Here is a 26,411-nt window from a genome sequence, read left to right on the forward strand (position 1 = left end):
TCCTGGCTACATGACAACTTCCACTGGTGAAATATAAGAAAGCAATGTGCTGAGATTGAACAGCCACACTCTTGCTCGTTTACAGCAGCAGTGGACATAATGACCAAAAGTTATAACCAAAACACACATAGAAATGGCCAACCATAGCAGCAGAGCCCAGTTAAATGACATTCATTAAAGATATAACAGCATTTAAGTTAAATTATTTCAGATGTGGAATTTCATTCACATTCACAATTTGCACAGACTGCCCTTAATATCCATCAAGTCTAACGAGCAGTTTTCTAACACAAATTATTCTAAACTGACCAAAGCATTTATCGTAACAGCAATAATGAAAGATGCATGAACTCACCATAGGACTGTGTTTTTTCCCTCATCTTAGCTGGTAGAATATTTGCTTCCATGGGATACCCAGGCAACTGATCTGAATCAGCAATAGTAAACCTTCGCCTTCGACTCTCCTGGTCCAGAAAAGAATTGGGAGACTCAGCGCCCTTGGACCCAGGTAGTGGCTGACTGGGTTTTTTTCCTCCTCCGTATACAAAACTCCCCTTTTCATCTCTGAAAGGACATTTCACTTCAGTTAGTAGCTTAAAAGAGTTTCACGCTACAGACATGAGTAGGTTTGAAAGATACTTCTAGCACCAGTCATGCTTCTGACAACTGGCATTGTGCTGCAAACAAGCTGGAAAAAAAAAAGGCAGGTGATGGAAGACTTCATTATAAACATATTTACGAAGAAGAACAGAAAGCTACCCCCCTCATGCTAATTCACTTTTAATGAGCCAGTAATTTAACACACAGAGAAGTTTAGAGGTACCACCCCTGAAAAAGCTTTTGACAAATGAGACCTTTCTGCCCTGAGGGTATCAAAGCTCCCGATTCACTGCCTGTTCAGAACACAGTTGTGACAGAGGAGTGCATACATAGATTTATCCATCTCCGTGTAATGGCACATCTGTCTGAGGGACTATGCTTTTCAGTCGTTGTTAGAATCCAATAACTGCCACTGAATATTCATCACCTTCTTTCTCCAATCAAAAGTGAGACCCCCTTGAGAGTTTCAGTAATAAATTCATAGTGTATATACATATGATTTTGAGTAATTCCTGCAGGAACTCCCTTCCCAGAGCAACCCCTCATTCCAAAGGCCAGGAACAGCCATTTTTAGAACCAGTCCTTGTGAGTACTTTTGGAAGAAAAGCTACCCTCCAAGTTAAGATTTGCCTGCGTTTTTTACCGCTTCTCTGTACATGTTACAATCTTATTGCTTGAAGCAACCACCAGCCAAGTCAGGCATAAAAATACACAGCAGACTGCCTAAACACATATATACCCCAGTATTCAAAACAGCCCCCTGGCCAGCGCATACCACTTTTTCCAGCTCTCCATCAAGAACAATGCTAGAGCTCAATGAATGGGAGGGAGCTATTTATGGAGATACAGGGACCAAAAATTGCACAGAAGTTTTACAACACAACCAGAAGTGTTACACCACAACCGTATGTACGCAGAGAGCTCTCCTACAACACCACCATGTGGAGACTGTGCCGTGGGGAAGGAAACCAGCCACTGCTCTCTGCCTCCCCAGTGTGGACCAGAGAAGATCCATGCCAGGAAGGGAAGAGAACAGGATGATGAAGGGGGAAAAAAGAAATGACCACACAAATGCACCACAGTTTCAAGAGAAGAGCAAAACACGCAGAGGTGAATTTAACCAGCCACAGAGAAGGCAAAAGAACTGCCCTTCCTCCTTTTCCTGGTTGCCACAGCTTCCCACATATGCTTTCTTTAAAAGTCAAAGTCAAGAAGCCTTCTCCTTTTCCACACATCATCCAGGACAAGTTTTACAGCTCACATTGCTACTTCCTTCTTTATCAACAGGGATTCAGGTCTAAAGGCATCTGAAGCTAGATATAATTGTGACTCTTTAGGAAGATAAACAAACTGAGCACATGCACGTAATTCACCAATGTGCTTGAAATGTAACGATTTAAAGAAAAGACCCAGGCATTCTAAACTCAGCTGCTAAATCTATATGCTTGTTTTTATGCCAAGAGATGTTTGGGTTTGGTTTTTTTTTTGGGGGGGGGGGTGTTGGTTTTTTTTTTTTTAGAACTGAGCATGCATAAACATGAAAAACAGGGAGAGAGCAGGTCAAGGTGGGTCCAACATCAGTAAAGAGACCCTACCTTGGAGAAACCCTCTCCCCTGGCCATAGTACTGCCCCAAAGACTGCAGTAATACAATTTCTGTCTCTGTATCTCAAGCCTTACGTGACAGGAGGCAAGCTCTCCTCGCATATGAGTCCTGCAGCAAAAGGTCAGAGTTTCTGTCTGGGCTGTCTATGTATAACCTAAAGTGTCAGGGCAGGCCAGGAAGCATGCCTTGCCTGAAAACTCTCTTGTCCATCACCTTCCCAGGTCAGCTGGCAGGGTTCTGACATGAGTCAACATGGACTTGAGAACAAACAAAAGCTAGCCATACCATATGCCCACCCCACCCTACCCCCCTGCCTTTTGTGTACACAGGTCTGCATTTTTATAGCTTACACCACAGGATAAAAAAAAAAAAAAAAGTTGAATGAATTGACTCTCCCTTCCCTTCAGTAGGAACATTCCTGTTCTATACAACTTGCAAGTTTAACAATTTAAAACAAGTTCTTTTCTATCCTAACTCCCACAACAGTTACTTAACTTGCTAAAAAAACAAACAGACAAACATAAAAAAACTCCAAAAAACGACCCCAAACAAAACAGTGGAAGAAGTTACAGACAAAAATGACTTCCTGCTATGTGCAGTCGGATTTAAACAAAATCAAAAACATAACCCCACAACAAAATGAGGGATGACATCCGTTCATGTTTTGGGAACAACTCTGATTTATGTGGCACACCATAATCTTCTAATAATAAAATCTATTATGATCTGGTAGTTTACGCATTTAAGCATAAGCTTAAGCAATGCTATGCATTTAAGCAACCAGAAGAAAGTCTGTGAGATCTGCTATTTCCTCAAGCTAATCTTCACAGAGCTCTAACAGCAAGCCAGCTCAGAAACAAATGTAATAAAGGAATTTTTTGTTCAGTAGTGCATGTTTATTTGCATACCGAGGAGAATATGGAACAGCTGGCGGAGGTGGTATGTACAGATCCAAAATGGCTGGCTTCTCTTTTTTCAGTGAGGTATCCATGGTGCTTTCTGGCGACTGGGTCGAAGTTGGCGGAGGACTGGTCTGAAATGTTAGACAGCTATCAAACATCTGAGCATTGATTTATCATTCACAAAAAGATAATTCAATAATCAATAGTACCATTTCATCCCCTATTGAACTACTATATCTATGCTTAATAAACACATTAAAAACTCTCAGCATTTACATTTTCCTCCACCCCCAGTTTTGGCTAGCTTTCCAGTCCCTCCTACAGAAATCCTATCACAGGTAATGCATTGCTCAAGAATATATTTTGCTCTTTCCAGTTCTATTTCTCCTGCAAATTCCATAGACAGAAAAAGCAGCAGAGACAAAACCCCTTCTTTGGTTTTTAGATCCATTAAAAGAATGCAATTTGTTAAATACAGATATGATCTGCAACACTTACAAAGCCAGCTCATGCTACCCTTATTCCACACAGTCCAATAACTGGGGCACGGGCAGGAATATGGTAAAGTTCACCACAAATTGCATCAAGGGATATAATTAGGGTAAGGGAAGCAAAGGAAAAATAGATTTGGTTTTGCTCCTCTGAGCAAGTTTGCCATTTTGCTCTTTGTGGCTCTCTTCTATGTCCCCAGCATCTTGCCAGGCTCCTGTCTGCCTCTAGGAGAGCAAAGGCTTGAAGGACCCTTTCACGTTTGTCAGGCAAGAGGACTGCACTCTCCCCTTTTTGTCAAGGACCTGCCCAGGCTTTCACTCCGGCCACTCAGTTAATGGTACCCCTGCACAAGCATCTGCCTTTGACCAGTCAGTACGTTGGAGCCCAGAACTGTCAACAGGCTTCTCCAATCACTTATTCCCCCAAGGAAACGCTGCTTGGCACAGCCTATATCCCAGCCCACCTCAGCTCTTCACACTGGTGACATAGTCGTTGCTTTGGGTAACCCCGGAAAACTCACAGGGTGGTGGTTTTTTCCTTTGGCTCTGATTAAATGACAGACACGATGCCACAAAAACAAGACACAGGCATTGGTGAAAGGAAGGATGAGAAAGGAGTCAAGTGCACATCTTCTACCTAGTTTGAGAGAAGTCTGCCTGTATCAAGACTTGCAATAGCCACTGGCATTTCACAGGTTCATAAGTCATCCTCACAGCTGTAGGGAGACCTGTATCAGAACAGGAGTAGGAATGGGAACTCTCCCTGGTTTTCTTTATTTCAGGTAATCAGTTTAGATTCAATTAGGTTACTTCCTCCTGCAAGCATTAAGCCCTAAGCTTCTTAATACAACAAGCTATTCCTCAACATGGTTATTTAAGAGTTATTAACATCACTTTCTCTGCCTGCTCATTACCCAATCTGTGAACTGCCCAACAACCAAATCTTATTTAAACAAGTAGTTTAAATAACTTCTTGAAAAACATTCACTTTCCCACCCTTCACCAGACTAAAAAGAGGACAAATACATGGAATAACCTAAGTTATTTCAGCAAAAATGTATTACTCTGCTAAACAGAGGAAGCATTTATTACTCCACGCTGATGAATTCCATACGTATCAGCAGTTTCAGCAATTTTGCCTCAGATAAGTTCTCCCAGTGGCACACAGACTGATTAAAATGCTCAACACACCTAGTCCCTCTGTGTATCAAGAGCGCATTTATCTGGGAGGGGAACGAGAGAGGGGAACGAGAGAGGGGAACGAGAGAGGGGAACGAGAGAGGGGAACGAGAGAGGGGAACGAGAGAGGGGAACGAGAGAGGGGAACGAGAGAGGAAAGGCAAGAACATTTTCCCTTTTACCTAGGAACCAGAGGAGGACAGCCATTTCACCTAACCTTCCTTGACCTGTACTTAAATATGAGTACCTGGAAGCATTTCTGGTATGTCTCTTTTTCAAGTTGCAACTAAGGCATTCCCATCCCAACATTACAGTGAAGCTGGCAGCTTCTCACCTGCACCAAGGGCGGTTTCCAGCGCAGGTTCTTTAGCGGAGCAGGAGTGAAGTGGAAAGAGCCGGTAGGACGTTTCTTAAGCAGCAGCTTAACTCCAGCAGGATTCTCTCGCAACTTTGCCACCAGATTTTTTAGTTGCCATCCAACCTGGAAAAGAATAAAGACATCTTTTATTCAGTATTGCTTTTCTGAAAGTGAACAAACAAGAAAAACCCAAATCCCCCACGTCAAACTGTCTGTTTTAACATGAACCTAAAGAGAGAAAAGAGATCCAAAAAAGCCAGAATTAAGAATTGGAAAGCTCCTTTTTTATAAGGTTCTTCTTTGTTTTGTTTCAAAGAAAGATGTCTACTTAAGCTGTAAATTAAATACTGAGATATTAAGCAATGCTCTTTATACCTCAGCTCCAGTCCTAGAAGGATGCATGGATGTGCTCAAACTGAGTAACACAGGGATTCACAGTGAACTACTTTTGTCATGTTTCTTTCTAATATTGAAAGGCATTGCTTACCTGCACTAAGCAAAAATGTAATCATTTTATCTAAGTTCCCAGATGCAAACAATTTGACAATACTTTGGGTTTTTTTAAAGCTGTTTTTATCTGCATTTCAGTAGATTGTAACAATGCATTTTAAAACAGGCCTTAAATACAATATGAAGTATTTTAATATGATTCATACAGCATTTAAACATGAAATATTGCATATTTATTTTATCAAAATACTGCAAAGAATAAAATTTGTCTTGAAAACAAAATGTTAAAAAGCCTCAAAAATTTCAACAGAAAAACACCAGAACTGCCTCCTGACCCCATCCATTCAGAACCTGTGGGGAGAGAGCTTTGCAGAGCAAGCATAAGAGAAAGTTGGTAAGGCTGTTTGTTACTAACCACAGTTTGCCGATTAACCTGGATCACTTCATCACCAGCATGAATCTTCTGAGATCGATCAGCAGGGGACTACAAAGAGGAAAACAAGAGGCATGTGCTTCAGCAGGCTTTCTTCCCTCTCATAACAACCCCCACCAAGCTAAGTCAAAGGCTGCATCTATAATGAAGAGCACTGCTGAAAATTTTCGCACAGCTAGATCACACATTACATCTGTTGATGTCTTGAGAAATGCAAACGAATTCAACTTTTTTATACTGGAGGAACTACAGGGAAAGGGAGAAGGCATAGCCTATATCTGTCACAGGCCAAATTGTACTTAAGTCATGGGATGGTCTCCACTGTCCTTTTGCCTCCAGTTTGCACTGTAGTTTCAGACAGCAGCAGGAGAGGACTGAAGAGAAGACTATCTTAAAGACTATCACAGCAACTATCTTAAACTTAGCTTTCAAATAAATGTATACTGATTTAAAAAAAAACAAACACTAAGATTTTTAATGTACAGAATAAAGGACCAAATACCCTCCAACCCACAAAATAAATCCATTGCACTTTCCCTTTTTGTTTCCTAATGTAAATAAGAGCTACCAACTTCCATGTGAAATTCCCTGCCTGCATCATTAAGGTCAACAGATAAAAATATACGCTTGCAAACATCAAGTGTATGTAGACAGGTATTTTTCAAATACCTATCTAATAATAATACACCTTAAAACACAACTTTCTTGGAACATAAACCAAGCTCTGGGGAACCATTAGCTAGGAACAGCTAAATGTGTCAATATTTATTTAGATTTATCTGCGGCTGGTGCCATGCACCAGCTAACGCTGCAGTTATTAAAAATGGTCTCACTGCTGTAACACACCAACTCTGACCAGCCTTGACAACACCCAAAGAGCACAGGCATACTACCTTGGTATGTTGTACCCCGGTCACGGGACAACTTCTCCTCCCATTCCCCCCACCCCATGAGTAACCACCTGGCAGCAGGCCAGCTCCTCCTAGTGACTCCAGAACTAAGCACTTGGATTAAGGGCTCCCTTCTCCTCGTCATCCCACCTTCAGAGCTCAAGTAACTTTTTTATTAGAAAGAACTGTAGGAATAAACAGTGCAACAAGGAAAGAAAACATGGGGGAATTTGTGGGAGGCTCCAGCTATCATGAGTAACCCCATTTCTTTATTGTCTTCTTGCTTCCTCTGAGAGGAAATGCCTCCGTGGAAGGCTGCATATATATGAGTCAACCAAGATCACGAAAAAATGCTGGGCCAAAGTCATGTTTGTGAAAAACAAAGCTCGTTTCAAGCTGTCCTTTGGGCGATCAACAGCCCGTCTCAGGGAGGGTGGGGGACCCTTGCACAGAGGACTCCTACAACAAGTGCCAGCTATCGCATTGTGAGAACAGAGGAAAGAGCAAAGTTTAGATCTAGGCCAACGTGACACAGGAAGTCACAAGTAAGACGGCACAACTTGGGAATCCTCTTGGCTGACTGGTATCAAATGCAGGGACTTCCCCAGTCCTTCCAATGCACAGTACTGTTAATTTTGGGGTGCAATTCCACTGCATTCCAATACACCAGCTTCTGGGGATAGCTACTAAAATACCATTCCAAACCTAGGAAGAAAATTGAGCTAAGACTCAGCCTGGGTCATCTAAATGATGACATCAGTTGTTTGCAGATCTCTCAGTCACTTGTCAAGTTTTGTTGTTCCAAAGGAAAGAGCTTCCCCAAAGGAAGAACCAGTGTTCATAAAAAAGCAGATGTTTAGTCAACACTCAAAGCTATAGAAGCAATACAGCCCCGCTCCTGGACTCCAAAATGAGACCTATATGCACAGGCAGTTTGTCGGCAGTCAACATTACATCCTTTCACATTTATTGGATATTGAAATTGCTGTCAAAGTGGACTTGGTCTCTGTTGCAGATCCTATACAGAGTTATGCCAGGGCAATAGTACAAAAGCTATAAGAGCTTTCAGTTTTCACTCTAGACTGCAAGCACAGATTTCCACCCACTCCTCCCTGGCCCTTGGACTTGGCAGGGGTACAACTAGAACCACTGGTTCTTTCCTATTCACAAAAAAAAAAAAAAAAAAAAAAACAAGTTTTTTTCTTATCAAAAAAAAAAAAAAAAAAAAAGCCAAGTTCCTCTGCTCTTTTTTCTTTCAGCCACTGCTCCCATAGAGCAGCATGTCTGACAATACCACAGCATCACCTGCCAGCCTCAGCTGCTGGCCAGAGGTCCACTGCAATGACTGCCCAGAAGCCTTTAGTAAGTCTCAGCTACAGAGAACTCACGGTGTAAGAATAAACAAGCAACCGTCCGCAGCAAAAAATACAGTTGCCTATCATGCCGACATTTCCTTCCAGCAGACCGCTCTTAAAAGTCTTACTTTTTTGTAGTCTTTTTACTGTACAAGGTAATTTTGCCACTGGACAGCTCATTAATTTCATTACTCATTACTGAATTTAGCACACTACCACCTAAATGTTCCCATTAGGGAAGATTGCCTTTGCCAGCAGAGAGCAAATACGTTCAAGACTTTGCTAAGCAAGATACCATAAGCGCTCAGAACAGCAGATACAGTAACTTATTAAAGCAATTATTTTAATGCCAAGCGTTTGAACTAACTCATGTACTTGCAGAAACTGGTTTAATTAGACTAACAGTGAAACATGCAGACACAAAATATTTACAAATTGTGGATAAACAAATGATGCATCACACAGTATTTAAAGCAGTAATATTATGAAAGTCATATGTAAAACAGGAAAAAGTAGTAAAAAAGTCAAACTAACTCAATCACAGCTACTGTCAGATAGCCTGAGTTAATCTACATTTACTTCACTTACGTTTTCTGTAGTTCCCGTAATTACATGTAATCCATCATAAGTTGATTTGATGTACATTCCCTAAATGTAAGTAGAAAATGAAAAACAAGTTTGAAGGTAAAAAAACCGCATAACTTATCTGATTAAACAACTGTTGGCAACAGACTCAAAACATTATTAAAAACACTTAACAATTCACAAATTTTCCCTAGAAAAGTGTGTGGTCTAATATTACAACATTCTAAACCTCTTCACAGATCACTGTAATTAATTATAATATTTATAATGACTTAAAAAAACTAATATATGGAATGCAATTTAGAAACACTGTCTGGTTGGTATATCAAACACTGCTGGTTTTGCTGCCTTGTCGGTCTTTGGCCTTGAACAAAACTTTATTTCCTTACTGCCCTGTCTGCACTAGAGAATTACAGGTTTTACTAGATGGCCACCAGCTCTCTCCATACAAAGCACACTTACAGAGGTAGGCTACAAATATGGCCTACATGTTCTTTTACAATTTCTCTTGGCAAGTCAATACACAGACTGCCTTGTAACCACAATGCTGACATAAGCAATAAAAGCTCCGGCAGAGCTAAGTATTTGTGGCTGTATATGTTAATGCTGAGTGCAAATGCAAGGACAAACACAGGTGAAATGGGTGTTGACCATAGGAACACCAAATTAAAAATCACCAACAGGCTATTAACTGATAATTGCATAGGTGACCAGTACATTGGTTTCATCATTTATGAACAAATACATCTCTACTTTTCCTCGTACGTCTGTTGTTAGTAGTACTCACGCTGAGCTGTACAGAACTGGATGTTATTCAGGAGTCATAGGCAGCTTATCTGCCCGAAGTTACCACACTTGCTTAGACATACAAGGAAAAATACAAGATTTTTTTGCCCCTTCCTTTCTAGCCAATTCCCTTTCCTGTTTGCCTGTCGGTATCCAATTGTGTGCACCTACCTCGTCGTTTCTTACTTAGTCCAAGCTAGGCTGACTCTGCTTCATTGTAGCTTGTGCATTAACAAAGAGGTCCCCATAAATTCAAGAATGCATGACTGATTCAGTCAAATCCAGTGGCCTAGGTAAAACTACATAATACAATAAGACTGTAAAGCTTCCTCTAACAATGTTCATCTCTTCTGCCTTCAGGGCCGGGGGTTGGGTACAAATGCACTTAAGAACTTTAATTCCCTCCAACTCATTCTAACATGTCTGTTCCCCAGCCAGAAAATCCACCAAGATTTCAAACTCAGTTTCTTATAACCAGCACTCAGCTAAGCAGCATCCACTGAACGAACTAGATTCAGTAATGTTACACAGCCACTGAACATTTAAAAGGATTTCTTATACTCCTGCTAACAGCAAACCTCAAAAATCCTCATATTCTTCACAATCTTGCTATAAACACACGTAAAAATGTGTCTTTCAAAACCACAAACACCATTTCTCATCACCTTGATAAATGCCCTCCTGCCCCATCCCCAGAAAACAGCTACTTAAGATAACCTGCAAAAATAAAATGACTGATTTCACAAGCATCTGTAAATTCCCCAATATCCTGATTAAGACACAAATCTGCAATACTTCACCATCAAAAACTATATTTGGGATCAAACCCATTAACATGCATACCCATCTCTGGCAGCCACTCCAGCACACCACCTGACAAGTAACTTTCAGAGTTCTTCCCCATGCCTCTTTCTGTTCCCTATAGGATATTAATGGTTTTGAAATATCTTGCTATACACACACAGGCAGTGGCACACAAGACTACCTATTAAACACTGGGGACACCAGGACACTCCAGAATCGGTTCTTACCAGGCCTTCCCCAGGTTTAATGTTGGTTAAATGAACCTCCTCCAGACACGCACACTGGCTCATCAATGGATCTGTAGTTGATCGGATGGCTTTATCACAAATGCCATTTAAAGTCTTGGCCTACAATGAGAACATACAAAAAACAGTTACAAGATTTCTCTCCTGGCTTCTTCTTCTTTCAGTTTTCAAAAACAGAAAGGAAATGAGTTCTAAACCTTGGTCCACTAATAATGCATAGTTAAGAATCACCAAAATAGAAGATTCATTTGTACAGATCTATTCTACAGCACGTTTATCTTCTTACTGGAACCTAGTACAAACAACCAGTTTCCACTAGTACCACCTCATCACCGCTAAGAGATCCCAACATATCCTCTGTTTAAAACAATAAACACACAAAACACAGCAAAAAATATTGGGTTTGGGGTTTCTTTGCTACAAACAAAATATAACCCGTTAAAATATTGAAACATTTTGATGATTCCTTGCGGGAACAATTGACAGTTTTTCATATTGTTCGTTATTTCTGCTATGAGAATAAAATTGGCCATGTGTCAGAAAAAGCGAGGTGCTGGCCACTGACTTACCTGCACAAAGCTTTACAGTATAAGGTAGGACATCTAGCACTTAGGCATTTCAGCGTAACTTCTCTCCACTGTGCCTCTAAGCTGACCTCTTCTGGAATGCTTACACAGGCAAGGTTCATATTTCCTTTTGACCAAAACATAACTGATCCTAAGCCAACATTATAACTAAAGGCGAATTCTGACCTTGCGTGTGTGTCAGTAAAGTCAGAGGCAGAACGGCTTTGTCTTGTAGAACTTTTAACTAGCAGAATGGCTAATTAATCAGGAAAAAAAAAAAAAAATCATAATCCAAAAATCTGTGCCATCCCTACACTCACATATTTCATTAATGCCCCACAGCGTGTTTTGGGTCTTGATGTTAGCTGAAAAAATGCTGAAATTCAAAGTAGGTTACAAAAGCTTAAAGGAGAGGGGAGGGAGGATTAGTACATAGTACAGTAGTTAGTTATACACAATTTGGGAAACAGCAAGGTAAGCCACCTTTCACAAGGGGCTTGAATCCTTCAGTAAAAGTAGACATACATAATTACAGGATGGGGGGGGAGCTATCTTGTAGGAAGACATTGGTTTGGATTACAATGGTCCCTGAAAACAATACTTCCAACGTTTGTTGTTTTATTTTACATCAGATTTATAGAGCAGCAATAAAATAAATCAAAACAATGCTTAAGTGTGAATGCGAGGAACTGCTCAAACAAGGGAACTCCAAACAACAATACCTACTTCCAGAGTGGGTGTGCACAAATGGAAAAAGAAAGACGCAAAAAACTCCCTTTTACGTGGTCTCATTATTTATGGACAAAATTATTTTTAGTTATTGTGCTACTAAATTCCTAAGCATCTATGAGCTAGCGGAAGGCCTTATCAAAGAGCGCAGCCTGGTTCATGTCAAAAGCAGGAAGCGATGATTAACTGTTACAAAATATAAAAAGCATTCCATTACGCTCCTCGTTTGGTCACAAGGCTGCTTCAAACACCACTGAAAACTCAAGCTAAAGTACAAAAAGAGGCAGAACTTCAGTTCTGTGGCAGCACAGTTCTTTTACATGAAGAAGCTTAATAAGGCATAGTGTCTGCTTATTAAGGCATTAAATGCACATTATAGGCATAATTGGTTTATATAGCTTACAATCATTCTACACTACTACCCCTCCCTTGAAAATTTGATGTCTAAATTCTCTTGAAAAAATAGCTGTGCAATGAAACTTTAAGGAATACTTGACTCCGTGCTATTACACACATACTACCCGTCTGTTCAAATTTCATTGATTTCCTCTACAGTAAAGAGTATTCATAAAACGGCCCAGAACAATGTTTACTTGCATGATATGCTTGTATGTATGGGATTGGAAAGCTGTTGTCAGTACAGCCAGTGTAGAAGCCACTGAAATAAATGTGAATGCAGGCAGCCGAGTTTCAACAGAAACATGTACTTACTACAGTCTGGACTTTATCTTCCATGTCAGCCACAGTGCAGTCCTAAAAACAAAACAAGACCAAAAGCCCCACGTTAACTAATAAACATGTAAACATATCATCTCTGAAAACTCTGCAAAACTGCCACTTTAACCTTGAACTGAAATACAGTTATTCATGCTGCAGGGATTAATCAGATTAGTTTCACCCAGTAGGGCTCAAATGTACTGTTAAACAACTATTTTCTGGCCCTGGTAGAAAGCAATAATAAACCTTGAAAACTAAGAGAACATGGGATTCAATTACAGCAGCAGACTATTCCAGAAAAGCAGAACCCTGCACAATAAAACTAGACTCTCAGAAGGCCGGGCACACGAGCTTGCCTTACGCTGATAAACCCCTACTCAGGCGCTCCTCTGTCCCAGGCATCAAAATGGATCTAAAACATATTGTTAAAAAAAGCATAAAAAATTATTTTTAAAAATATGCTATCAATGACATTCCTGAGGGCCAGAGGACTGCACACAAAGCATCATTTACACAGCCCAGGTACAAAAGTCTTTGAACTGAAACAAGTTCATGTAACAGGCTACAGAAGTCGTCATTGTTTTCTGCAAGAACAGCTGAACTAGAGAATGGTATTAGATTCTCAGATTGAAAAGTTAAAAACAGCAAGTAATTAATGAAATAAGATTTACAATATCTATAAGGAGAAAAACCCCAAGCCCCAAGCATTGAAACAAGCTCAAATTCCAAGATATTTGCCACTGACATCTCAACCTGCATAACTACCACACAATGCCCAAGAGATGCATCCAGGAGCTGTGAACTGAAGCTGTTCTATATTTCTGATCATCCTCAACACTTACTCTGTTCCTTCCTAGCTCTATTCTGTGCTTTTAAAGACAAAAGTCCAAAAAAGCATATAGTCCTCCAGATATGGATACACCAAGGATATATGCTCAGCTATGTGAGCTTTTATGTTTTCATAGTAACTCTTTAACACCCTGTTCACTGTTGTGATGACCACCAAGGACTGAGGTCACACTTTTTACAGCCTGTCACCAAAAGCTTCAAGACCCTTCCTGAAAACTACTACCGAATTTAGACTCCATCATTGTGCATCAGCATAATTTTTCTCTGCTCAATGTATCTGCATGAATAAATAGTGAATGTCACCTACCATCATGCAGCCCAGTTGCTCAGTATTGCAAAGTCCTTCTGCTCCTCTTCATTTTTATTTACATTAATTATTATTTTATCCTTAAAGTTTGCCACAAAACTTTAAGAAGCAGTGCAGTAAACTCTGTTCCTTGTATCTATATAGCTGTCATTAAAGTGAACTGGAATATTACTACGTTCCAGTCTTGCCTTATTATTCACCCATTTTTATACATCATTTATGATTACGCAGAGTAATATAGGTTGCATGAGAGCCACACTGCTTTCTTCTCCACTATGAGAACTGACCATTTATTCCTATACTCTATTTCCTAATAAGAAAGAATTCCGATGCCTGAAAACTCATCTAAAGTTTTTTCAACTGTACCTCTCTTTTTCACATGTCAGTGGACTCCTTCAGATCATTCTAACATATCTGCAGTGCCCCAGTACCAAATAGTGTTGATTCACCAACCCCATTCTTTATTATACCTCATATCAAATTGGCAGAGAAGTACTCTGACAGTTTTTAAAAGGCTAGGGTTGTATTTGCCAACTTCCATTCCCCTGCCATCAAAGGCTGATTTAACTGACAGATTAGACACCATTTTTAGTAGTTTTATTAATACAGTTCAGCAATCTCATATCTCAGTTCCTGTAGCACTCTTGGGTGAACACCATCTGCTGCTAGAAACGCTTACTGTTCTGCTTCACAATCTGCAAATCTGTAGCTGTAAATCACTGACTTTCTGCAATTGCACACGCAGCGCCCAAACAAGAAGGGCATTCAGCAGCAAGCCAAACTTGTGTGCCTTTGACACTATCCTTTCACAACGATCCAACTGATGTAACTGGGTGTCATCATAGCTTGACAACTCACAGGATGTTTCTGTCCTTTGATATCATCCCCCCAAAACGGAGAGAGAATCACCCATGTCACAGGACATAGTTCTTCAGAGTTCAAACAATATATGGCCATGGACTAACGGCTATGAGCAAGTTGGGCAGGAGCTGAAGCGTGTACACAGTGCTTCACATCCAAAGCAGTGGCATGCTGTCAGAATGGTTTAGAAGACAGGCAGCATTATTCAGAGCATGAAATTATGTCATTTGCCGAGACTGCCACAGTTGCTACGTGTCCTTTTAGCTATTACCAATATGAGTGCTCATCACATAACTGATAATTGGAAAGTTTTGAATCAAAACACTGGCTAGCGGAATTTGTATCGTAAAGGTGGCAGCTCCTTCCATTACATGCAGCATTTCTCATCTGATGGCCAAAACACTCTGTATGGGACAAGACTAAGAAGTCTGCAAGCATGGATATAATAAGCAACAGAGTCACAGTTTTGTTTAGAACTAGCGCTGATAACTGTTTTTCAACACATTGTTTGGAACTCCAAATGCTGACTATTTCAAAAACTAACCCTATTGCCCTCAAAGCTCAAGAAAACATGAGTAGCCTGTCTTGACTACTGTAGTCGCTTAAGACACAGCCAGCAATAGTAAAATTAGAAATTAAGTGAACAAAAAAACAACCTCAGAAAAATGGATAACTGAAACTGACCTTCACGGACCTTCAAAGTTTCAAGTAGGCTCTCATTTCCACATCTGCCTTCCAATTAGCACTCTGCATACAGCAAACACATTACTTCCCCAAACACCCCCTTCCTTCCCTTTTGGAAAGCAAAGAGGAAAAGAAATCAGCTGACCTTCTGAACAGTAGTAGTGAGATCCAAGCAGAGCTGAATGATTCTGTTCTTCATTGATGAAAAGTCAGCAATACCTGTAAATGGGGTCCTGCAACAAGAGAAAATTCCCCTTAGACTGAAGGGACTGATCTTCTCCCATCCTACCTTATCAGCGAGGAACAGCATGTGAGGGCAAGAGCTGTAACTCTGACATCCACACACGTGTGAGGACACAGTTTTACAATATAAATATTCCTGGCTGCATAGTCCTGCTCTGTCCTTGCACTAAAATTAGTGAATGTCTAGCCCTGTGGTAAGCAAGTTTAGAGAGCAAAACCAGAAGAAACAGTCAATTTTCCAAACTACAGTTCTCTCAGCTGCACTGCTCGAGTCAGATCACACTGCCTCTGTTGTAAAAATCACACCCTTGGGTTTGCCAGTGAGTAGATTTCTAAGTTCCAAGTCTTTGATTACTAAACTCAGACTGGAGAGAAAAAAAAAATTGTCTAAAAGAAGAAAAATGGATTTTCACATTTTACACTCAGAGGTGCAGTGAGGCTCAATCTTAGAAAAGGATCATTATAGGTAGGGCAGCTTTAGAGCCTACAGAGTCTCACCTCAGATCCTCTAGACAGCTGAAGGGGCTAGAAGGGGAGTTCAGAAGCAACCCCAGCAGGTTTGGAAACAGACAGGCCAGCCATCTTGCTGACGGTGAGCTGTGGAAGAAATCTAGGGCGAGTTGCCAGCAACAGGGTGAGAGGAGAGGACCAGGTGAGAGGCACAAGCTGTTAACATCACTGCCCATCGGACACAGAACCGACTCCTTGCTGGAGAGTGGTGATATTGAAGGATGAAAGCTCTCCTTGCTGCCGGTCCCCGTGCAGCTCTGCTCCTAACCTTCCTTCTCAGGAAAGCTGGCAAGGGGCTTGAGAATTTACGTTCATCTGTTATCACGGACAGCATCCCTGCCAGCATCCGACCGGCTCTGTTGCCTGTTTGCTTCCGCTGCAGCTGTCACAAAACAACTCTGGCTCTTGCCAGGAAAAAAAGAATTAAACTAAAAAAAACCAAAAACAAACAGGCAAAGGGAGAGTCTCTCCCACTGCTCAGTTTTCAAATCGCAGAGCTAAGGCCACGATTTCAGCAGAACATTAAAAATTCTTTTAGAAAGGGAGCTGCCAATGACAAGTAATTTTGAAGGTGGGAAGGGGAGAGGAGGAAGTCACACGTATGAGAAACTGACCTGAATGGGAAGACTCCTACTTTTATAAATACCAGTTTGGATGCAATGTTAACAGTTTCACTGGTTTTTAGCACGAGTGGAAGCACAAAAATAGATACCCTAGATTAAATTTGTCCACTAGAGGCCTTCTGGCAACACCAAAAAAAGGGGTGAGTGAGATCAAGATCTTTACACCCAAGCATCTAGAAATTGCCCTACAAGGAGAAGCAGTTCATTATAGCAGCAATAAAAATTTTATTCTTACCTGTCCAACCATGCAAGCAAGGCTTTAGCAGCACCAATAAGCTCTACCACAGAAGTAAGGAATTCATTGGGGGGCTTGCGAGAGGTATTTCCATCATAATTTGAACTTTTCCTACGGCTGCTGATGTAATTTTGCAGATTGTTGGATGATGCTCGCAGCTTGAGAACCAGGTTCTTCATATTGTCTGTTTCAAGGCCATAGTTCTGCAAGGAATATTATTAAGCTTGATAAATCTCCCTATTGAGTCCTTATTTATTATACCACAAGTTACAAGCTCATATGGGATGAAAGGTCTAAGGATTTGCCCAATTTTTTTTCTGTTTTTTTGGCAAAAGTGCCTTCTAAGATTTGTTCTACACTCCAGCCACTTAAGAATACTTCTGTGGGTGCCAAACCCCCTCAGTTAATGAGACTTGAGGACACTTTTAAATCAGAATGGAGTCCCAGTGTCACATCAGATGTCATTTACCTCTAAAACGTAGTTGGAGTAACAGGATTGTGTTGTTTTTCTTTTTGTTAAAGGAAAGCAAATGCTGTTTTTTCTTAAAATGTTTTCTATACTGTGGTACATAAATACTGAAGTAACATTTCATTCACAATTAAAGATAAGTTTAATCTGGCAAGAGGTAAAAACATCAACAGGAAGCAAATGTAATTTCACAGTCAAAAGCTGGAATAAATATTTGGATCACAAGTTTTCAGTAACTGCGCTCCTTGATTACAGCAGTGCAATTTTTTGCAAGTTTGAGGACTGCATTAATGCTATACATAGTAATTAAAACCATTCTTAGACATCTTATTTTTCATTCAACAGCATCTGTATAAAAAAATTTTGAAATTTAAAAAAATAAATCTGTAAGTCCTGCCTGTAACTTCAACTTTATAAATTCAAATACAACGAAACCACGCTCTGTAAGATTAAAACCTAATTATTTTAAGCAACACATTGATCATCTTATTCCAAACATGTCAGAAATGCTATACTATATCTGTTCTGAAGGCAACTCAATTCTGTAATCAAGATTGTCGTCTTTTTGCTGTCAGCATGCAAACGCGTGAATTATGTAGCAACATGTTGCTGAGTATCTTTGCTTTTGAGTTATCCTGCTTTGCAAAACCTCGGTGGGCATCTTCTGAAAGTTAAGTCCCAGGCAATGCTTAGCTCTTTTAGAGTGAAAATTCCTATTTTTCTTAAAAAAAAAAAACAAACAAACAAAAAAAAAAACCACCAAGCAAACATCAAAACAAAAACAAAGCAAAAAAACCCCACCCAAAAATACAAAAAACCCCTGCCTTTCTCTATTCTTTTGCTGCTGCAGATTCTTGCTACCGACCTCCAAGTTCCATAGTTTAGTCAGCTATACTATCCACTCTGTCTCCTTTCCCCCTCAAAAAACTAAAGCAAATCTTAATTCCATTCAATTCCAAGTTTCCAGGGGTTTCCCAATGCCTCCATTCAGGACCACGGCACTACCCAGGCTGGAGGGGAGCTCAGGAGCTCTCAGTCCAGCCTCCTGCTCATGGCAGGCTCAGCTGTGAGCTCAGACCAGCTCCTTCAGGGCTTTATCCAGGCAGGTCTTGAACACCTCCAAGGACAGGGACCGCACAACCTTTCTGGGCACTGTCTGACTGTCCTCAGAGTGAGAAAGTGTTTCCTTAAACCCAGCCTGAACCTCTCGTTTCAACTTCTGCCCAGAGCCCCTCATCCTCCCGCCACGCACTACCATGAACAGCCCAGCTCTGCCATGCTGCCAGCCGTGTTCCCCCCCATGGTAGGTGCTGGGGATCTGCTGTTAGGCCTCCCTGAAGCCACCTCTTCCCCAGGCTGAAGAAGTCCCAGTCCCTCAGCCTCTCCTCACGGGTAAGTACTCCAGCCTTGACCAACCTCATAGCCCTCCACTGAGCTTGCTCTAGTTTGTCCACATCTTTCCTGTACTGGGGGCAGGGGGCACATGCAGACTAATGAGTGCTGAGTAAAGGGCAATAATCACTTCCCTCCCTCTCCTGGCCATGCTCCCATTAATGCAGCCCAGGATGCTGCTGACTTCTTTGCTGCCAGGGCACACTGCTGGCTTGTGGCTCCATTCCCTCCACAGTCAAGCATCCATAAAACAGGCTGGAATATCTGAGATTAAGTCATTTACAAAAGATGAAACAGAACCTTTGCCCCAGAGAAACCCACCAGTGTAAGCAGAGGTTTCAGCTACTCAGCTACCTTTAAAATACCTACCACCTCAAGATCCCAGTGGGTGTAAGTTACACAAGGGCCTTCCTCCTCCCCCTGAGGGCTCTTGGCAAGGAAATAACCTTAGAATGCAGCCAGGAGTAGGGGTTGAGAGGATATATCCAATTAAAAAAATGCCACTGTTGCAACAGCAAAGGATATCCTTAAATTTTCCAAGATCACAGAAAGGGAAAGATTTGGATTACTAAACAATGTTAAAGTACTTGCACACCGTCATGTGTGAGCTTACCACCTTTTAATTTTAACAAAAGAAAACACCAAGAGCATCATTCAGATGTATTTCTTGCAGTTAGTTTTCTCCTTCTCACATGACATTGCATATTAGTCTATTTTTGGAGGACTACATTCTCACCAACAGGTCTGGATGTGGGGTAAGTTCCTGTGACCACAAGAATTTGAAAGTAGCCATGTGCCAGGAATCTCCCCCCTCCTTTAACAGGGGAATTACAGGACACTGACTTCCCTCCTTCCATAAAGGGACAGAAAATACAAAAGAATTTTTCTGTACAGTGGTATAACCACCTAATCACTCCAGTCAGAACTTGAGAGAGTTTTCATATATTTAAGTATCTCCAGGTCTGTCTTTCTGTCATTCAAGTGCAGAAATTGTGACCATCACCTGTGGGTGTCTGCAATTAGAGATGGCCCCAGCATTTAAGAGGACACATGTTGATATACCAGGTCAGATTTTGACTTTGGCCCCAAAACATTCACATACTCCTTATCACACGTCTTTCACCTTATTTATACTGCGGGTCAATCCAGTGTCACTTTTCCAGTTCATCTAGGTTTTAAATAATTCTCTCAAGTAGTTCTCAGTTTTGAGGTGGACTTCAGCAACACAGGTGTTACCTCTGGAGATACAGGAGCTCCAGCTTATGACTGCAACTGCTCTCCCCAACAGCCTATCAAGAGCACATCACAGCCAAGCTCTCCAGTCACTGCACAAAGCTTTCCTATAACTTCCCCCAGAGACTCTATGGAGTGCACCTCAGGTATCTAAACCAGCAGTTTGTGTTCTAGGAAAAGTCCTGGCTAAGCACTATGCCTATCCAGCACAACAGAGAGCACGCAGCTCTTCAGTACAAGCCGCCTAATTCTCCAGCTACGGATCAGCCCTCAGGGATGAACTTCCCCAGAACAAAGGGTCATCACAACCCAAACCACCTCTGCTCCAGGGGCAAGCCAGTCTCCTCACCTGTTTGCTCTAATTCACTGAAAACACTATGCCCCTTCACCAGATATAGCAATGTTTCTATCCAAGCTGACGCTATCTTGACCACCTCACACATAACCACCTATTTCTGCTATTTTTCTGCTCCTTCACTTGCAGTGTCCAGTCTGTTGGGAGGGCTGGTTTGGGGAACTAAACCATTCAAAAAAAATCAATTCCCTTTCTTGCTGTAGTGTGCTCTCAGCTGGTTTAAGCTCCCTGAGGTAGCTCACCCCAGGGTCAGGTGAGTGCAAGCACAAAAGATCACTAATCAGGGGACAGTCGGGGGTGGAGGCAGCAGCTGACTTGGATTAATTTAACTTGTCATGGAACTGTAGCCCCAATTCAGGACAGATAGGAATGTTGATAGCATGGCAGCACACCAAACAGCCTTCACAGTGACACACAGTTGAAGTGCAAAGCTTAGCGGGTTTTTTTGGAATATTTCTACAGGGCTGAGGCTACAATATTTAACAGATTATTATTTAAGCAACCAAAAGGTTTTAGATGCTGCTCATGAACCTAAGAACACGTTACATTTTCCTATCACTCCCGATTTAAAACATCAAAGTTGCTTTCATCAAAACAGAGGCTAAAGCCAGCGGTCAAGAGCACCCTATGTCAAACATTCACAGGTTGTTACTCATTAATCTGGAGAGCCACACACAGGGCTGGAGCGAGAGACAGCACGTGCACGAGACAGCACATGCGCATAAGAGCACGCTCTTTCCAAACTCCATTACATTTAATGAGAAAAAGTACACTGACCAAATAATTGCTCAAGGTCAGGCAGCTAACATAAAATAAAAAAAAAAAGTGTGGCTAACTGAAGCCAAAAGAGCACAGCAGTTGTGTCAGAGCTGACTTGGGCTGATCCAGAGCTCTGCTACTGCCCAGGGGCAGCATCGCCTTCCCCTTCACATCCATGTTCACGTGCCGCAGTGCAATGAGCTGGATCTGCTGGCTGATCCAACTGAAAACCAGCTCTAGGAAAAGAAATGAATAAAAACAACCTGAATGCCTGCTCAAAAGCTGATCCAATCCACTGCACGCCTATATAAATGCTAGAGTTAACACAAGGTACTGTCACAGTCACCCATTCTTGCTCTCTCCCTTTTAACAAAAATGCATCCTAAAAAAATCCTTTGGCATCCCAAATTTCCTAATAAACAGCACTAAATTTGAGACCTCTAGAAAATTGAAATCTTATGAGGTGGTGCATAGATGTGGTGCTTTTGACAAGGATTAGCCACAAAGGGTAAGTCTCTATGTATGCATGTTCTATTTTATATTACGATGTTATATTTTGTTGCACTGCAAATATGCTGGCAGAACATCACTACCAGTGAAATTATCAAAGGCACAATGCTAAAAACTATGTTCTTTTTGGTTTGTGGGTTTGTTTTGAGTTTTTTTTGTTTGGTTCATTGGGCAGTTTTTTTGTTTGTTTGTTTTTTTAGATTGCTTAAAACTAGCATCTCTTCATTCTAACCTCAAGAAAAATCAGCTGCTTTTTTGCTTCCAAACTCTCTCATCACACAGTGTAGGTAAAGATTCAGAAATCTAACCCAAAGAACACATTAGAAGTGAAAATATTTGCATACAGTTTCCTGTTAATGCTTGCATTGTTTTATATTTATTAAGCATAAACAGGCAAATCTACTCATCAGGGAATGATGAGTAAGTATTCAGTTTTCACCACCACTCTAGATGCTTTTTGGCCCAATTATTTGGCTGAGAAAGCTTATTTTCTGGATCCCTGCACCTGCTTTTGTGGTTTTGCATGAGTTTTAAAAGCATATTTATGTATGTTTGTTCCCCCCTCCCCCAAACAGTCAACTAAGAAAGTCTTCCTCCCATCCCTTTGCTCTGCCAAGCAAATATTGTCATCGACAAAAAGATGGAAGCACTCAAGTTGATGTTTTTTTCCCCTCTGGGGAATTCAGTTTCTTTGATATGTCCTCTAAATTCTGTAAGTCAGTCTTCAACACCTGTTCAGAAAAGTCTATTAGACCAGCTCAAGAGCAACAGAAACATGTGCTCACAGGAAACCTTCACTTTTTATCCCTGTCCATACTCTCTCCTGCTACCTCTTCAGCTGCAGCTTTGTCACACATGCAGCCACTGCTATGAGGAGATGAGGGAACACTGCTTCATCACCAAAGCAGCAGAGAAAGATGCATTCATTTCTCTTTCAGCTATACTGGTTCCAGAGTTCATTTATTGCAGCAGCAAATACCATAACTTGCAGACATATTTTCACCTTGGCAGCATAGCTGCCAAAGAGGGCTCTAGCCCTATAAAACCTTTTTTCTTTCTTTACCCAAAAAAAAAAAAAAAAAAAAAAAAAAAAAAAGGTATATTCGGTGTCCCTTCTCAAGCAAAGGACTACCTTCACACTGTATTTTTATGACTGGTCTACTGAGGCTGGAAAAAAGGTCTGTATGGTCAATGCTTGAAAAGAGTTACTGCAGGAGAAAGACGTTCCAAAGACAGCTGCTTCACTGCCTTTAGAGCCGCAAGTGTTCTTGCGGTGTGAGGGAACCAAAGCACCTATCTGAAGGAAGCTCAGCTGGAAAACTGCCAAGGCAAAACTAGATAAAAAGGGAAATTCTCCTTGAGAACTCCAGGACTGGGGAACTATCAAAACCCTCTCTCAGCCCCCACCTCCCCCCCAGCAAGAATGACACTTTCAAAGCCTGATCCCAGGCTCGCCCAGCCAATGCCACATTTCCACAGTGTGAGCTAAAAGCATGGGGGGGGAGGAGGTGTAAGAGAGCGAAAAAAATCCCCAAAATAGTTCCTTTGCTTTTTAATTCAAGGCCCCAAAAGTTAGGGAAATGTCACATATACACACACACACAAAGAAAAACATCCATTAAAGTATATAAATACACAGACCCACTTTCAAAGAACTAATACAGGTGGAACAGGGAAACCTTTATTCTCTCACACAAAAAGAAGAGACAGCAAAATAAAAAAATTGGCTATCACTAGAACTTAAAACACACCATCCCCTCAGGAACAAAATCAACGGTGATTTTATACAACAATCCCAAAAACTCAAGGGAAGGGGCATCAAGAAGGTGACAAAGGGCATACCTAAAACACAGGAATTCTTCCTCCACCTCTTAAAAAGGAATAAGGACATTTCAGCTGCAATATGTGAATTCTGTCTAATGCATTAGCTTGAGCTGCATTTCACAAAGGATTTCCAGAAACAAGTCTGAGGTCAAAAATTTTGTCTACAAAGGAAATTAGAAGGAAATTGTAGGAGATAAAACACAGCTTTAGGTTCTGGCAGTCATCCAGCTTTGTTCATTTTATTCTAATATTTTAAAATAAGTAAGAAGAAAGAAGTGCCTTTGGGGGCTGCCACATCCATTACTTCAGTCAGGACTGTATACAGCACACAGTACATTTACTAACTCGCCAGACCCCTTCACTTGCCCAACAGATTATCCCTTCCCACAACATGAACTGCATTTCAGGCTAATTACGTTCTTCTATTAGATTTTCATGTTAAAAATTTTTGATAGATCAAATACTGAAGAGGAAATAAAACGTTTTTCAAATACAAGAGCAACTCTGGGAAACATTTCAGACTGTATGAAGTGATTTCATTAAAGACACTTCTTTCAGTACAGGCTATCCAATTCGTTCCTGGTTATGGAGTACGAATGATCCCCGTAGCACCTCTCTGCAGCAAATAAAGCACGTATCACACAGGCAATAAAGACTCTCCATTTTAAGAAGAGTATGCTCAGTGCTGCAAGTCTTGCCTAATGAAGGGAAGGCAGGCCAGTGCTGGCCAAAGAATCATCAGGCAGCCTTTCCCACCCTTCTCCCTCATGTAATCATATATACCTCTGGCACTCATTCGCTGCATTACATCAAACACGTCTTCAAGACTGTGTCCAAACTACAGCTTTTAAGCAAAGCCTGCACTAGCAAAACAATCCGAAATATAGTTATTCTTTTCAGAGTGTGTTTGTTTTAAAAGTATTTGCACAGTTATATATCAGGAGTAAGACAGAGGAACAGCTTAAGTTCTGAATCCAATGAGAGTTGAACTCGACTGTAACTGAGTTAGCAAAACATCCCTCATTTCAAGAACATTTTCTTCACTTGGTATGTAGACTACAGAATTTCCCTAAACCCATGTCAACTGATGTGAGGAACAATTAGCAGCTGTCTTTCAATAGTATGTTTTCTATCTTCTATGAGAAATTCACTCTACTCAATAGCAGTTTTAATCACTCTGTTCACTAACAGGAGCCACAAAGTCTAACAATGCTACTCAGACAACTTCTTTCTTTAAAAGTGCAACCAAATGAATTAGCATTGCCTCTTATCAGGAAGAAGTTAGAGAGCTATTAACACAAAGCTTGTGAGGATTAAACAAATGCTTACTGTTTTCTTTTACCGTCATATGTAACGGAAAGCAAGAGATACAGGTATTCTGGTTTTATCAGACTCGCCTTAGTTATTCACCCAAAAGAGCACTTCAAGAAATTCTTTGCGTGTCTGTTCACCACTTAACTAACCAGTGCACACAGGAGATCCACAGCCTCTAGAACCAGTTCCTGGTGTCCAATCCGTGAGATACCCAAGTCTTCAAGGTCCTGGTGAGAAATCTGTAACAGCTGTTCACCATTTATCTTCTCCCGTTCAAATTTATGGACATACTGCTGCAGGCAATCATCCAGGCCTACCAAAACACAAAAAAGAGAGAAGGGGATGTGATTACAGATTTCAGTCTTTTCTTCCCCTTCCCGCCAATTTGAAAAAAAAAAAAAAAAAAAAAAAAAAAAAACACAAAACACCACCACCACCACACAACAAAAACAAACCCTGCAAAAGCAAAAGGCACAATTTGCAAGTTCATACAATATGCAATGCCAAATTATGAAAGAAATTTGCAGAGCAACTGAAGTTGTGCCACAGGGGCATAGCAACAGAGCACATAGGTTATATGGATCCTTGGGTCACCTAAGTCAATGCATGACCCACCTGCTTCTTGTGGATCAAGCTCAGCAGGTAAGAATGTCCCTTTGGTGTCTGCATAGGCAAAGGTATTAGGGGGCATGCATACACTAAGCTATCAGGGTAACCCAAAACGCTGAGGGGCAACCAAAGCAACAACAACAAAAAATAATAACTGACCAAAACAAAGATAAATACAACAAGGCAAGGCAAGAACAAAGATCTTTCCCAAAACCTAGTTAAACAAGCAAACAAACAACAGCACAAAAACCCACAGTTTCCCATCCACTTATATATAAAAGCCCTGAATGAATGATGAGAGGAAAATGGAACAATCAAAGGCAAAGCAATCAAAATGATGTTTGGCTCAAGCCTCATTATTCCCTTGATTTATGAGACCCTGCAGCTTCCTGAATCAGCCATTCCTTCCCCTTGCTAAGGATTAATGACACACACCAGTAAGAAATCTAATTCACTTTTGTATCTATGAAGTATTTTTAAAACAGTTTAGAATATTTTGTCCCAGCAATATCCCCAAAATCCTCACTTTAATTTGTGATTCTGTGATCCTGTTCTCTACAGTATCTTTTCACCAGTGATTACAGAAAGGATTTCTGGTTTTCATTTTGTTTTATTTAACTAAATTTCATGTATTAATCCTGTTTTCTTGTGTATTCTGCTCAATTCCTCTGTTCTTAAAAATCCTGTGAGCAGCAACAATCTGGGGAAAAAATGTGGATGGATGTGTTATTTTAAAAGGTGATGCAGTGCTCTTGATGCCCTGTGCCACTTCAACATATTAGCTAGAGCAAAAGGAACATATCCAATTAGATCTGTTTTGTAGAAATACACCATGTTCACTGAAAATAGTTGACACAAGCAAAAATTCAGATTACACATTAGACATCTCCTTTGTAGCATCCACAATAGCTACATTGTTCGACCATTCAGTTTTTTAAA

General features: G+C 40.8%; 1 protein-coding gene across 1 annotated transcript; it reads right to left on the reverse strand.

Moving 5' to 3' along the window:
• Nucleotides 1–355: 355 nt before the first annotated feature.
• On the reverse strand, nucleotides 356–25,554 carry CNKSR3 (CNKSR family member 3; the record flags this gene model as incomplete). Its single annotated transcript, XM_009580083.1, has 11 exons — nucleotides 25,479–25,554; nucleotides 25,013–25,176; nucleotides 17,008–17,210; nucleotides 15,542–15,629; nucleotides 12,690–12,731; nucleotides 10,666–10,785; nucleotides 8,852–8,911; nucleotides 6,001–6,069; nucleotides 5,112–5,258; nucleotides 3,114–3,238; nucleotides 356–564 (listed from the first exon to the last, which is right to left on the reverse strand). Coding segments are annotated over exons 1-11 (1,303 nt in total), but the record flags the coding sequence as incomplete, so codon positions are not given.
• Nucleotides 25,555–26,411: the final 857 nt, after the last annotated feature.

This window comes from Fulmarus glacialis, unplaced genomic scaffold, assembly GCF_000690835.1.
Source record: "Fulmarus glacialis isolate BGI_N327 unplaced genomic scaffold, ASM69083v1 scaffold5846, whole genome shotgun sequence".
NCBI lineage: Eukaryota > Metazoa > Chordata > Aves > Procellariiformes > Procellariidae > Fulmarus > Fulmarus glacialis.